This window comes from Stegodyphus dumicola, chromosome 4, assembly GCF_044657685.1.
Source record: "Stegodyphus dumicola isolate Sdum_Otavi_A_Nest chromosome 4, ASM4465768v1".
Taxonomy (NCBI): domain Eukaryota; kingdom Metazoa; phylum Arthropoda; class Arachnida; order Araneae; family Eresidae; genus Stegodyphus; species Stegodyphus dumicola.
The window spans coordinates 163,019,282-163,034,723 of record NC_140771.1 but is presented as its reverse complement, the minus strand read 5'-3'; the positions used below and the strand labels follow the sequence as shown (position 1 = coordinate 163,034,723).

The 15,442-nt window shown below is 31.6% G+C and overlaps 1 protein-coding gene across 2 annotated transcripts in view; it reads left to right on the top strand.

Moving 5' to 3' along the window:
* The window catches only part of LOC118190396 (chymotrypsin-like protease CTRL-1), a 70,089-nt gene that overhangs the window by 49,598 nt on the left and 5,049 nt on the right, over window positions 1-15,442 (top strand). The window contains exon 9 of one of the 2 annotated variants that reach the window (XM_085815725.1): window positions 10,571-11,042. The exons of the other annotated variant lie outside the window; for it this stretch is intronic. Coding sequence (XP_085671851.1) covers window positions 10,571-10,609 — 39 coding nt within the window. The 3' untranslated portion in view covers window positions 10,610-11,042. Of the gene's footprint in view, window positions 1-10,570; window positions 11,043-15,442 lie in introns of those variants that run through there. 2 annotated transcript variants of the gene reach the window in all.

Genomic DNA, 15,442 nt, shown 5'->3' with positions numbered 1-15,442 from the left:
TTAAAAAAATTTACAAGTTTCAACAAATACCAATTCTCAATGCACAGTTCGGGAATTAAGAAAATATCTCATAGCGTATAATGTTTTATTCCGTATCTCACTTTTAGTGCTATATAATCTTCCACAGATTTTATATAAATAAAATCTATAACATAATGGATATTTATAGTATATGTAGTTCTTGATGTAAAAAAGATAAACTTTCGTAATGTAAAAATTCCATCTATGTAAATAAGTATGAATATACTCATATACACATAATTATACTAAATAACTAATTTAATGAAACTAAATTCCTATAGAAAAATGGGGAAAGTGTAGAATCGCCGACTGCTTGGCGTGTTTTTAAGAATTGCACATACTCGGTATCCATGTACACATCGACCTATTTTCACTTAAAAAAACATCTCAGAATTGCACAAAAATGCCATTGTGCACTTCTTTGACTTTATTCATGTACACATCAACCTATTTTTCACTTTAAAAGTCAAAAGAAAATTGACAAAAATCCAATTCCTTTTACTTTTGTACAAAGTGCCAAATAAATAAGTGGGCGATTCTGCACTTTACCCGAAAAAATATATATAAAAATACTATTTACCTATATATATTAATAATTTATTATTACAGAAGGTTTTTCATATATCATCTCAAGGGAACATAAATTTAATTAAAGCGATGCATTATTGGAATAAATTTGAGTCAGTGTTTTCGGTGCGAGTTATTTAGATTTCTATTGTAGAAAGAATACTTGAAATAATGTATAGAAATATTATTTTGAACCATAAAAATTCTCAATAGTAAAATTTAAAGTACTGAAAAGGTAGCTATTGTGTTTGACAGTAGATTATATAATATAAAAATACCTCATGCAGAGCATTTTCTGAAATTACAATGCTAAATGAAATTGATATAGTGCAGTATTTAGCAATAATAACTTTTTGTAAACAAATGTGGCTATATTCGCTTAATTGTAATGACAGTAATTTTAACTGCATTTGTATAAGGCTGTACAGAAGATTTATTTATATGGGTTTTCATCCGCAGAGAAAAACCGGATTCCCTGTGGAAGTGATTCCGAAAATAATGTTTAAATATTACTCTAACTATATTTGAAAGCAATGCTATAACAGTGCCCTTATAAGACTCATGATCCAAAAAGCTTTGGTTTTAAATGTCTCGTAAAAACTTTCAATTACTTCTGCAAAATTCATACCCACGTAAAAATTACTACACCGAAGTCAATTGATTATACAGCAAAACGTTCCTAAAACAATCAACTCCACAATTCGAGATAATGCGAGTTTCCTATAGCCTGACAAAACTATGAATGATTTTTAAGTCCTGTTATTTAATTATTGTCCTGACAAATGTGCCATTATCAGAGGTGGTCATTTAAGAAAATAACCACTATATGAGGTTTCAACTTAATGTAATTTTTTTCTAATAAATAATTCACTTTTTATACTCCCAAGACTAGTACATTTAATATTACATAAATCTTATTCACAAATCTATTTCTATTTCAAAAGCAATTTATGAAAAACACATTTGAAATTTTCTTCATCAAACTAATAATAATGAAAATTAAAGTATGCATAAAAATGATTATATGTGTTTTAACAAAATAGCACAAAATATTTAATGTAAAAATGTGGTTCTAGTCTCATACTTGTAAAGAAAAATAGACCAAAAAGAAAAAACAATGTAAGCTACTATGAACATCTAAATTTTCACATAATTTTAGTAGTGGAAAAAAGATTCCTTAAGCTTGTATGTCTTGTCTACCCCATTCAATAAGTAATAAACACATTAAATACTTCAATGTTTATTTCATTAATAAAACTTACCTTTTTTGCTCGCGAAATATAATTAGTACATTTTTTAAAACATAAAAAACCTTCTTTTTGCTCGGCCACATCACATTAGTCGAAAAATTCAAAATTGAATCATGCAAGATCATTTTTAAGTAAGGAATGCTCAAATTTATTAGTACATAATATTCAAATGATAAAGCATCTACATGAACAAGCTTTAAAAAAGTATTTCTAAACTGTAATGAAAAAAATAAATTTTCCAAAATACAGTTTCAGTAGAATGCAAAAAGTACATTTCTGCATCTGCACACTGAAACAAATTATCAAGCCTCAAATTATCACTTTTCAGTCTTTAAGCACATTGTTTTTCAGGATAAAAGTAAAGATGGAAAATCAATTTCACGCTCAGAAACTCCATTTCACAACTAGTCAGTTATCAGCAACGTTCTCTCAAACATTAGACACGATTACACGTGCATGGCTTTAGTGGTATATTCATAGTCAGTGCTGGTATTATATTATTTATTACTAATTTCTAAACAGTAAAACATAGTAAAATTTGTAATACAGTAAATCCTAGTAAATAATATATTGCATTACTACAACCACGAAGAAAATAACACCAGAATCACACAACAACAACTAGAGCGGCGCCATATTGCTTGTTTGGGAAACTTCTGAGAGTGGGGGAGGAAGGGGGAATTTTTTTCTTCACGTCAGCGTTAACAGGGGGAAAAGTTTTGCGATTGTGAATGAACTTGTTCGCGTTAAAGAGATGTTGGTTGATACCGGTGTTTATTTGTAATATCAGAAATGTAAGTGCTTATGTGTGTGTATTCAGAGAACCAACTCGTAGCAAAAACCACCTCCCTAAGACGACCGCCTCTGAAAGAAACCAGTATTTCTGAAAACATAAGTATACTTTGGTATTGAATATTCCCTCTGTAAGGCGACCATTCACAAAGAAAATTCTGCAAGTGTGTCTGGTCGCCTTAGAGATATTCATTCCGTAGATGCAATCTCCCTAAGACGACCACCTCTAAAAGATAAACGTATCTCTGAGAACGTGAGTATCTATTGGTATTGAGCATCACCTCTCTAAGGCGACCACTTGCAAAGATGAATTTTTATTTGCGGCTGGTCGCCTTGGAGAGACCTCGTTGTGTGTGGTGTATATGATTACTGTTATTGTTTCCGAAAAAAATTTTAATAAAAAAAAAATAGCATATTTAGTAAAAACTTCTCTAAAACGACCACCTGCGTTTACAGGTTACTCTGGTGGTCTTAAAGAGATCATATTTTCATTCTGTTAATTTTATGGTTTACAAGAAGTATATTAACGTCAGATAAAAAAATAGCACAAACCCATATAAACCAACAGAAGATTTATTATTATATTGATACCAGTAAGAAAACAAGCAAAAGTCAGTATAAACCTATACAAACCAGTACAAAGTTCTGCCACTGAATGTTGGTTGTATGGGTGTCAACTGATACCAGTAAAAAAAACCCACAGAGATCAATAGAAACCAGTAAAAGTCAAAAGAGACCATAAAAAATTCTATAGGTACCAGTAGAAAGTTTTACTGGTTTCTATGGGACCATTTTGAAACCAGTAAAAAAAACCCACAGAGACCAACAGAAACCAGTAAAAGTCAATAAAAAAAACCCATAAAATCTTATGGGTACCCATAAAAAGTTTTACTGGTTTCTATGGGGCATTTTTAGTAGGGTCGTTTTAAAACTATTTTGCGATATTGCTGTTGCATTGGATATTATGGTTTAAGTGCGAGGAACATGATATTTAATAAAGAAAGGTAACACACAAAATGTTAAAAAACGCCCCTTTGGACGTAATTTAAAATCTGAAACATTTCAGATTTTTTTTTTTTTTTTTTTTGGTTCAAGTTATTTCCGTCAGCGGGGCTACCTGGCCGATATGCTAACTACCCAGTGGACCGGCTGCCTCGCTGTCGGTGGAAAGAAAGAAAAGATGCCCTAAGCTCTTAAAAGATTTTGGGACCTCGCATCCATTTGCCTTGTTTTTCCCCTCTATTTATTCTCTACCATATACCATATATTTCATCATGAAACCCGCGGGGGAAATTTTTGTGGTGCTCTCTTTCTTGCCCTGCAGGAGCTTATTTTATCTAATGGTTAATCCAGCTTTATGCATAATACTAGTAATCCCAGCTTTACGAAACTCTGCGGTTTTGAAAAAGGAGGGGGGAAAAAGCTAAAATATAATCTAGCTTATTTTATAAAATTGATGAAGAAAACTGTGACTTTAATTATGAAAATGCACTCAATTTATAATATAAACTTTTGTTGGGTGTTTAAATTACCTATGAAGAACCTTTACGATAGAACAAAAATATATCACTCTAATTTAGCCTTTCTCAACAAATTTTACAAACTTCTATTTAGCTCACTCATGCTGTTTGTGACCATGGTATAAAATTTACCATCGATTTTTAAACTCTTTCCTGATAAGCTAGCTAGCTCAAATTTTTCACGCATACATTGTTTATTGATGACAATACTATGTGGTGAAGTATTTTTTCAAAAATTTCTTAGTTCGACTAATTTTGCCTGACATGTTAAAAACATGGAGTGCCAATATAGAGAACTGGAACAGTTCAGCGAGCCTCGTAATCAAAAAGTATATAAAACTATTTTATTTAAAATTTATACTAATGGTTTACTTTTTAGTTTAGATATATATTGCATTATTTTTCATTTTAGATACAGATTGCGTTCTAAAATCTATTTTAGAAATTACATTTCTTTTTTTAATGGCTTTGCTTAATTTTGTATAATTTTCTGTAAAAATTATCAAATTTACTTTATGTTTAGTTTTTGGAAGGGCTATAATACAGTTGTTCGTGAGAAGACACCGATTTGCGAGAAACGTGTGCACATTATTGTAAGCCCCTTCTTGAAATTTTATTTATCCTAATCCCAATGGTTTCTTTGGAGAGTAAGGGATAGTTGATGCAAAGTTTATTCGAAGCAAAATCTATGTTAATCGTTTCAATAAATACTAGAATAAATTTCTGTCTAAAGAAACTTTGACGATTACACGATATGCAGTGTTTTGTGCTCTATCGTACACATCTTTTTAAGAGTTAAAAAGGAGTAGAAACACCTTTCAAGAAAAATTTTAAGAAATATTAAAAATTTACAAAACAATATATTTAATAGATTAATAATGGCTAGTCTTTTAAATACTTTTACTTCAGGTAAAATTACTATCTTATTTTGCTTTCTAACCCATCAGAGACTTCTTGAACAGTTGGTTACAGTTGTAGAGACAAGAGGTACTTTTCTTGGAGCAGGCAAGATGAAAAATTAGCAACGCCTTCGCCGAGAATCGAACCGCGCTCCTCTGGAATACGCGCCCAGCGTGCAGATCACCACACCACGAAGGCATGCCAAGAAGGTGGGAGAAATACCTTATACAGTATATAAAAATTACTCATTATGAAAGGATCGTATTTTGACGTGAGGATTTTCTTTTTCCGTTATTGAAGTTTTCCCACATATTTTATTCTTTTTACGAAAAATGAGACATACATTCAATATCTATTGCTAGTATTAATTTTATTAACTCCTAAACAGAATGTTATGACAAAATTTATTTTTGAAACAACATTGAGATTAACCTTTACAAGATTATTTGAGGCTTCTGTGCCGTCCTGCTGGGATTAGAGTTTTACAGCAAAATTGAGATCTTTTTGGGACCAAGCTCCATCAGAAATTAAGCTTTTTTGAATCTTTTGGAATGAATTGATAACTTTTATTGGAATCGTTAAAAATGTATGCAATATAAACAAATGATTAACTGCGTCCTCACTTTATGAAATTCTAAACGAATGTTCTCTACTTTTGCACTGCGTAATAAACTATATTACTAATTCAAGACACTGACTCGATGACAAATAACTTTGTTTTGAAAATTTAAGATTACAGGTTGTTAAATAAAGCACAAACAAAAGCTGTTCAGATTCCGAATATATAAACAGCACAAAGAGTTAACCAAATTATTGCCATATTTGTTTCAGCATATTCTTTGTTAATGTCTTGAAAATTGTAGCAAAGCGATTTTCAATACCACACTTGTAGCCAAAGAATGCATGGGTATAACATATTTAACGTAAAATGGGTTCCCAGACAATACAAGACCCATAACAAAATGGGTTCCCAGACAAAAGCCCACTGGACGAAAGCGCAGGCGACAAAAGCCCACAAAAAAAAAAAAAAAAAAAAAAAAAAAAAAAAAACTGAAATGTTTCAGATTTTAAATTACGTCCAAAGGGGCGTTTTTTAACATTTTGTGTGTTACCTTTCTTTATTAAATATCATGTTCCTCGCACTTAAACCATAAGATCCAGTGCAACAGCAATATCGCAAAATAGTTTTTAAACGAGCATATCTTTAGAATTTCCGATACAGAGACTCACGCGCTGGAGATAAAAATGTTTTTTCTGCACAACGTTGCCATTGCTCGCTTTGAAATCCTTGAGTTTGTTAATCAAAAATTCGTCAAAGTTTTAAAAAATAGGAAATCGATCATAAAACAAATTTCAAATTTCAAATTTGGTCTTCCACATGCTCATATTCGTTGGAGGATTACGTTATTCAAAATTCGATGACTCTATGTACCGTTGTTTTATCACAATACGAGAAATATACATACATTTATGCAGATTTTTCATTATTTAATTTCTTCAAATATAATTCAGGACTCTAACATTTTGTGGCAACAGTTTGAAAAGTGAACCGACATTTATGAGTCCGACGCAAAATGCCAAAAAAAAAAAAAAAAAAAAAAAAAAAAAACCGCTATGATAATTGCCCACGCGACAAAAAATACCCACAGCGATGAAAGCGCACATTGATAAAAGCCCACATAGATATAAGCCCACGCTGATAAATGCGCACATAATCAAAAGGGACTTATGGTTTTTTTATTACTAAACCGTGTAATTTATAATTTTAACTATAATAAATGGAGTATTCAGATCTGAATTTTATTGTCTGAAATATATGTTTCTTTGTATATTTTATCACTACTTTATTTGTTTAATTTATTAGGTTGAAAGCAAACTTTATGATTAAGTGATTAGCTATACCGTTTCGATGATAAATCTGAAATTGCATTTTATTATTTATTTACTTATTTAACTTTGGTATGTGTTTGTGAAAATGAAACATATCATTGCGGAGTTTCTCACATACTATTTTTAAACTAATATCATTGAGATCAAATATAATTAAGTTTCACTATTAAAACTATTAACTTTTTAATTAAAAACACTTGAATTTTATTTTATTTCTTTTTAGTTTTTCCTTTAGTTCCTTTTATTTCCTTTTTAGTTTAGGAATATTAAAACAGTTAAGCACAATGAAAACTTGGCTAAGAGATATTTTATTCTTTACTTTATACTGAACTTATTATCAAAGTTTAAACATATTTCTCACTGAAAGCTTTTTTAAATGTAACAATTATAATTTGGCAATTTTTCTAGATATATTTTCTTTTAGATTTCTGAATAAATTAAAACTGTCAGCTGACACCCTGTCAGAAAATGAATTCCATATGTAACCTCTTAATCTTTCAACTACAGCAATTTGGAATAGTGTTTTTAATTTTAATTTTTTTTTGGGGGGATGGATATCTTAGAAGGCAACACATCTACAAATTTAAGTACAATCATCTCAAACTACTATAGTAATAAATATGTAGCATTTTATTAGAGATTATGAAAATTACGAAAAACTATGCATATAATAACATCTAATAAAATTTTGTAACTACATAGATATGTATTTACAGAGTCGTCAGATTCAAAGTTCATTGTTTTTAGATTATAAGTATACATATTATATAAATTCATCACTCATTAATAGCATTATGTATAGTAATAGAAAATTAGTATTAATGTTTCAAATTGTAATTTTTTAATAATTTGTCTTGCGTTTGCTGTATATTTGTTCAAGACGTACGGATATCAGTTATATATAACATGAAAAATACACAGAAAGCAGCTAATCTTATATAACAGTTGATTGTGAAAGAAAAATTACAGTGTTCTTAATTACAGCTATAGTGCTTTTAAATCTCCTATTGTAAATAGCCGTTTTCTATCAAAATCGTAAAAAACAACCTTATATTTAGCGTAGGTATAATGAAACACTCAATCGATTTCGAGGGCAGCTAAAGGTCCCTCCTCATCAGGAGAAAGAATTACATAGAAAGAAAAAAATAGGAATCACAGAAACACGTGGTGCTTATCAGCACTGCACGCGGTTATAACTAGATTTTTAATCAGAGTTGCACTGGCCGCCTACTTTTACTGATTGCTTCCGCCTATTACTAATTGCGCTAGACTTTATGCTCTTCCAAAAGTCCACAAAACCGGTATTCCTTTTCGACCAATTGTTTCCAACATAGGTACTGCTTCATATCCTTTGGCCAAATATTTAGTTTCCAGATTTTCTCCTCTACTTGATAACAATATTCACACTGTAAAAAATTCTGTTGAAGTCATTGATAAACTTAAAAATATTTCCCCACTTCGTTCCATTATGGTTTCATTTGATGTCAAATCATTGTTTACTAATGTTCCGGTCGAAGGAGCACTAAATTGTCTTGAAACTAGGCTTCGGGAATTTCACTTCACACATACTGAAATTAATGAGTTGGTTTCGCTTACTAAAGTTTCTCTAAGTCAAACCCACTTTGTTTTCCAAAATGCATATTTTTCGTCAAGTTGAAGGATTGGCTATGGGTAATCCTCTCAGTCTGGTACTTGCTGACATTTATATGCACTATTTTGAGATGAAATTATTTGATAAATTATCTTTTCGTCTTTGGATTCGGTATGTTGACGACACTTTCGCACTTTTTGACGGTTATAAAGAGGATTTATCCGAGATTCTATCTATTATGAATTCAATTGATCCAGCCATCCAATTCACTCTTGAAATTGAATCCAACAATTCCCTCCCCTTCCTCGATATTCTTATAATCCGCAATGAAACCGATTTTAGCACCACTGTGTACCGTAAACCCTTTGCAGTTTGTTTACCACCCCATGCCAAGTTATGCCACCCTGTTAAGCATAAAATGGCTTCTTTTTACTATTATGTTTTCCGCGCGCTAAAAGTTTGTTCCTCTGAATCTTTGCTTACCAATGAACTTAATTATTTGAGAGCAGTTGCGATTGACCGTGGATTTTCTCCCGTGATTATTGATAAAGCCGTCAAAAAATTTTCAGATTCCCATCAAAGAAGACATTCTACTGTTAGAAATAATATCAATGACCTTGTCGTGCTTCCATTTTATCCTTCTGTTAGCTATAAAATTGCACGGATTCTCCAGAAATTCAATTTTCAAGTCGGTTTCTCCCCTATTAATAAAATTCACCCTTCGATTCTAAAAGATTGCGTTTCTGTCTTGAATTCTTGGGGAATTTATAGTATATCATGTCAGTGTGGTTTAAGATATATTGGCCAAACAAAAAGAGCGTTGAAGTTTCGTATCAAGGAACATGAATCTTATGTCAAAAAAGGGGAAATTAACAAGTCTTCAATAGCGTATCATAGCTGGACTTTTAACCATAATTTTGATTTTGGGTCTGCAAAAATCATCCAAAAGGCTTCTTCCATAGGCGAATTGGATTTTCTTGAGGCTTTTCACATTCACAAAGATTTAGAAAGTTTAGTTAATGATTTGAAGTCCAATCCAGTCCTTCCTAATGCCTTTAAAATTCTACTGTCTTAATTCAATTATTTTTGCCGATAGATGGCGTTACCTCCTCGCACTTGGTACTACCAGAGGGTATAAAAAAATCCGTTCAGTGGTTGCTTTCCATTATTTGAAGTTCAGATTTTGAGCGTAATGTGCATTTGCCCCTCGCTCCCTATTTTAACTTCGCTAATATTTCTTTATGCTTGTTCAGACAGCCTGGCTCAGTAAAAGTAGGCGGCCAGTGCAACTCTGATTAAAAATCTAGTTATAACCGCGTGCAGTGCTGATAAGCACCACGTGTTTCTGTGATTCCTATTTTTTTCTTTCTATGTAATTCTTTCTCCTGATGAGGAGGGACCTTTAGCTGCCCTCGAAATCGATTGAGTGTTTCATTATACCTACGCTAAATATAAGGTTGTTTTTTACGATTTTGATTGTCACATTAGCGTGTTTCTCTTCTAGTCTAGCCGTTTTCTAATTGACATTAGTTAAATTAATTCCATTATCCATTAGAAAATATTTATAGCGAATCATATCTATTGACAACATTTCTAAGAGGTCGCCTTTGGAAAGAGACCTGTACTTTTTGTGAACATAAACAAACATTGCCAGTTAATATCATATTTCTAAGGTCACCATATCTACAACCAAAATCCTTTAAAACCGTGAACGATTGAGTATATAGAGGGCTCCCTATATTTTTAATAAAACATTTACATCTTCGTTATACACTTGCTACATTTTGATTTTCTGTCAAAGCAGAGGAATAGTGGTTCTATTTCTTTAGAAGTATGTGAAATTAAAAAAATGGACGCTATATGACAAAAATGGAATTATATTCAAAAACACATCTCTTGAACATGTCTGAAATTCATTATTCTGCACAGAATAAATTTACTTAAAGAAAATGTTTAATAAATATTAGAACTCAAAGGCTAAGTCAGCTCAAAGTAGTAACGGTCATTTCGTCTGATTATATATCTTTTTTTAATCATAGAGTGTTCGAACAGCGAATGAAATGGGAAAGACAGAATAAGGGCGAACGGCAGTGGACAAACGACAATATTTCGAACTCGACATGAAAAGAGAATGGACGAAATGGCACTAAACCAAGGGAAGACCTTCGTGGAGGATGTTTTAAAGGAAACTCACTCGTATACATGTTACGCAAGGAGAAAACCACGAAAGTGCCCATGCAGTCAGCCTTTCCATCGGGATTTGAACTACCAGTGTTCAGCGTATTTACCGCTTGGCCACTGGTGAGCCTAGTGCCTACATGAAATGCTTAAGAATTGGATGAATGACGCTTTCTTAATGTGCAGCTTTTATTCCATTTTTTTATCAATTTTTATTCATCTAACTAATTATTTATTTTTACCGATATTTAAACTTTTTCTCAGTTTTATTTTCAGAGGAACAATGTCTAGAAAGTTTTGCGAATAGAAAATAAATGATTAAGTCTTAGACGAGATACGTTCTTCTACCAATCAAAAAATGTTTTCACATTTAGAATGTAATATATGTAAGTTGTTATGCATACTGCTTATCTCAACAAATGCTCAAAATTTTTTTCTCATTTGAAATCAATAGAATTTTTTTAGTTATTAATAGAAATTTTTTTTAACCCCAGTAAAACGTAGAATTTTATTTAATTTTATGTTTGAATGTTAGCGTCAATAATGGAGCTAACAAACAAGTTATAAGGTCTAATCGTTTACGGGATCATGCAAATTGTCAATGACCTTCTGTAAGATTGCTGGTGATCTCACTAGTCAACAGATTAATCTGAAATTATAAAATGTATGTAAATTTTCATTAAATACAGAGAATAATTTATGAATAATTTAACACTGCAGAAAATTTTGCATATAAGGAATTTAATATGGAGAATTTAAAGCCGAACTTTCATTTCAACGAAAAAAAATAAAAGTACCGTATTCTGATTAAGAAAACATTTGTGTGCGCTATCACAAACACTGTTTTAATGGTGAGTTAAAAGCACGGTTTCAAATAATCTAGTTAAATTTTGACAACTTGGATTTTACATAAAATTAATTTCCTCCCCACTTGAAATTTCATTTTTAAACATAATAATTATTACTCGTAAAATTTTTCAGGAAGTCATAGCTATTTTGGATTTCCTGAAAATGTGTGCTGTTTTTAAGTGGGCATTCGTCTTGTGGGCTTTTGTCATGCAGTTTTCTAACTGGCCGCTGGCTATTCAGGCGGGAAAACATTGCGTTCTTTTTCTTTTGCTCTAAGATGTGTGAAAAAGCAGTTAAAGAGAGGAGAGCTTTGCTTAATTCCTTTATCCCCTATCGAACCTGGGGTGCCAGAGAACGCCCTCAGAAGGGAAGTGGTGGCAGAAGAGCAATTGAAGGTTGGTCAGGAATAAATTAAAGAGGATTTTAAATGTTTCTTGTTAGTTACTAGAAAATAAGAATATCTGAAATCCCGCTTATAACACCTGAAGTCAACCCCTTTCTTGCATTTCTTTAGTCTAATTCTTGAATAACTTTTTATCTAAGGATTTAGTTAGAATTTCAATTATTTTAGAAATTTCAATAACAGGAAAATGAAAGGAATTAAATATTTCTTAACCATATTTAAAGGGATAATTCACTGTTTTTGCAGTAAAACTGCAGAGTGGAAAAATATGCTAGTTCCTGATTCGATAGTGTCTAACAACTTTCTGATGAACTAATTAAACATAAGCAAAGTCATTGTTTAAAAGTAAAACTACTGAACTATTTCTAACAAAATTAAATTATTACATATATTAACGAAGGTCTCTGAACTTAAGAACAAGAGGATTTAAGAACCATGAGCCCAGCGTTGTAAGAAAAGTAATCTTGCACATTAAAAATAATTTTTATTTCAATAAAAAATATTGTTATTCGACCAACTGTAAACGCTTAAAAAACAGTTCATTTTAATTTAGCGTAATTACTTATATACAAAAACTTTCAATAAAGCAAATTTAAACAGCATTTAGAAACTGAATTTCACTGGAACACTTCTTTTGTGGGTTTTATGCTGTTATTACATGTTGAATATTATTTCGCCTATATTAAGAAAAATAAACACACAACATGTAAAAATGTATTATATAGAAAAACTATCAAATTAAGGTCAAAATCAATTTTCTTCACCTCGAAATGCGTTGTTTTCCCTATACCAACTTCATATCTGGCAACACAGAAATAGTGGCTACTTCTTATAAACCTCGTGTGTTGGCGATCAAGTAGGTTAGGTTATTTTAATTACGGCAAAGCCTCGAGGGCTATCTGCCTAAGGGAAGGGATGCCTTCGTGGAGGACTTTCTAAGGAAAACTGGCTCATATACACGCTACACATGAGGAAAACCACGAAAACACCCATGCAGCCAGCCCGTTCGCGGGATTCGAACCTCGGACCGAACTACCAGTGTCCAGCGACTTTATCGTTCGGCCCCTGGTGGGCTGCCGATCAAGTAGAAAAAATGCTTAATTATGGAGCTACGTTTTGAATATTTTTTTCCCTTAGTGAATGAGTTCAAACGTTTCTAATACCTTGTTTTCTAGCATGAAATGTTTCATCAGTTTTTAAGGTTCTTTCCTAAGAATAATTCATTAAGCAGAAGTTAGTAAGAACAAATAAGGTATACTTCAAATTTGATCTCTTAGGTTTATTAGGTCTGGCTACCAAATAAACGTGTTTGAATTCAACACCAAATTTTAAACATAATTTTCTTTTACTTTGTGTCTTAACTTTTATTTTCAAAAAACATATACGTAATCCATCACGTAAGTTTAATATAGCAAAAGTTAGTGTAAGAGAAGTGTGACAAATTAAATTATCTGTATATTCAGTCACTATTAAAAACTAATTCTATCTAGACTATGGGTCTTCAATCAGGAGGAATAGCCCTAAGGGGAATTTCACAGTTTCAGAGAGTAATTTAGTCAACCTTTTCTTTACGTAGTAAGTATTTAGATCTAGTTTATGAATATAAAAAAGCACTTTTATTCAAATTTTGGTATTTACCAACATGTTTTATATACTTTTTAAGGATTATGTTAACTTTATTAACAGTTAAATTTTAAGTTCCTTTCCTGTCAAATTCTTAACTGAACTTACTACTTACCAGAACGTAGTTTTCGAATCACGTCTGAATACATATGAGGAAGAGCGGTATTTAACCGCGAAGTTCTTTGGTCTTAGCGAGAGAGAATCAGAGTTTCTGATTTACGTGCGTCTGCCTTTTTTGCCACTCTCTCTCTCAAAGTTGGCTTCTCTTACTAACAGAAATTAAAAACAAGAAGAGTGGGAAAAAAATCTCAAAATCAACTCAACGTACGATCAAGAGAAAGTTTTACACTCAAAGAATGAAACTTCATCAGGAGAAAGCAACAGGTCATACTTTGAAACGTACCACTGCATTCTTTGAAAAATTGAAGACTGCAGCGAGACTGCCTCCTGTAAGCATTTTCATATATAGCATATTACATATACACCTTTTCATATGTAGCATATTACATATATTGCATATATAACCTTTTCAACATATTCCTGCAAAGTCTCCTGACATTTCACTTATTACTATGTTTACTTTGGTCTCTTGAAAAGAGCTTTTTTTAAGTGCAAAGCCACCAAAATATAACAAACAAAATATTAACACTATTAACAAATAAATAAATAATCAAAAATGGGAAAAGTAAAGAAAAAAAATCAAATCAACTCGCTATACTATCAAGAGAAAGTTATACGTCCGATATTTACAGAAAAAATTTCATTTTTTTATCCCAATGGCTTTCAAAGAGTGAAACACAAAGTAGCAAGTCATACTTCGAAAAGTACCTCTGCATTCCTTGAAAAAATGAAGACTGATATAGGTATTATACATACAAATTTTCAACATATTCCTTACAAGTCCCCTGAAGTTTCACCTGTGGATTATTGTGCCTTGAAAAGATCTGTTTATAAGCGCAAATCCACCATGATCGATGGAAAATAGTAGAGGAGAAATGGAAATCAATACCCCTGGAAATTTTTCGAAAAGGCCTTTCATGGAAATCGCGATGCAAATTTATAGTCAAAAGAAAAAAAAAAAAAAAAAAAAGGAAGGAAAAAAAAGCCTTTAGATTTAATATTTAAAAAAGTACTCTTTATATTTTAAACATTAATTCAACGGCTCAAATCCTTCTAAAAATGTGCACATACTCTCTGTATATTTGCAAGTTGGAGCTTTACAGCTGCAGTAAATTTATTTATGGGAGCATACATTTTCTTCTTAAATAAATGCGCTTTTATTTCCATGAAACAAAATACAATATACATCTTTTTTGTGAAAATAAAAGTAACAAGCAAATTACTTTTTATTTCTCTAAATACACAACCATTCCCTGTTTTAACAAAATCAATAAATCAAGATTTTCCCTAAAATAGAATACTCTTATTTTTATATATGCTAAACTCAAACAAGGAAATTATTTTTAATTTCAGTTAAAGAAAGGCATTATATATCTTAATTTAATTCGTATTTTTATTGACGCAAATTAGTTAAAATATAAACATTAATAGTACAATACACAGATTCTTAATACACTCGTGTTCAAAAAGTAAGCAACAAACGTTAAAAGAAAAGGTACAAATGCAAAAAGGGGAACTGAAACATACAGTTGCATAACCGAATGCAAATAGGCAACCAAAATTAGTATAAAATGCAACCCCGCAAACACACCACAACACCTTAAAAAGGGGCATGCCGAACTTTTGCAGCATCGGTTAGCAAGCAACGATAGTTCCGTATATAATATGAGATAACCAAAGCGGAAATCATGAGCCGAAGACACCATTTGTACGATGAATTGCGTTCGAGAGCTGTCAG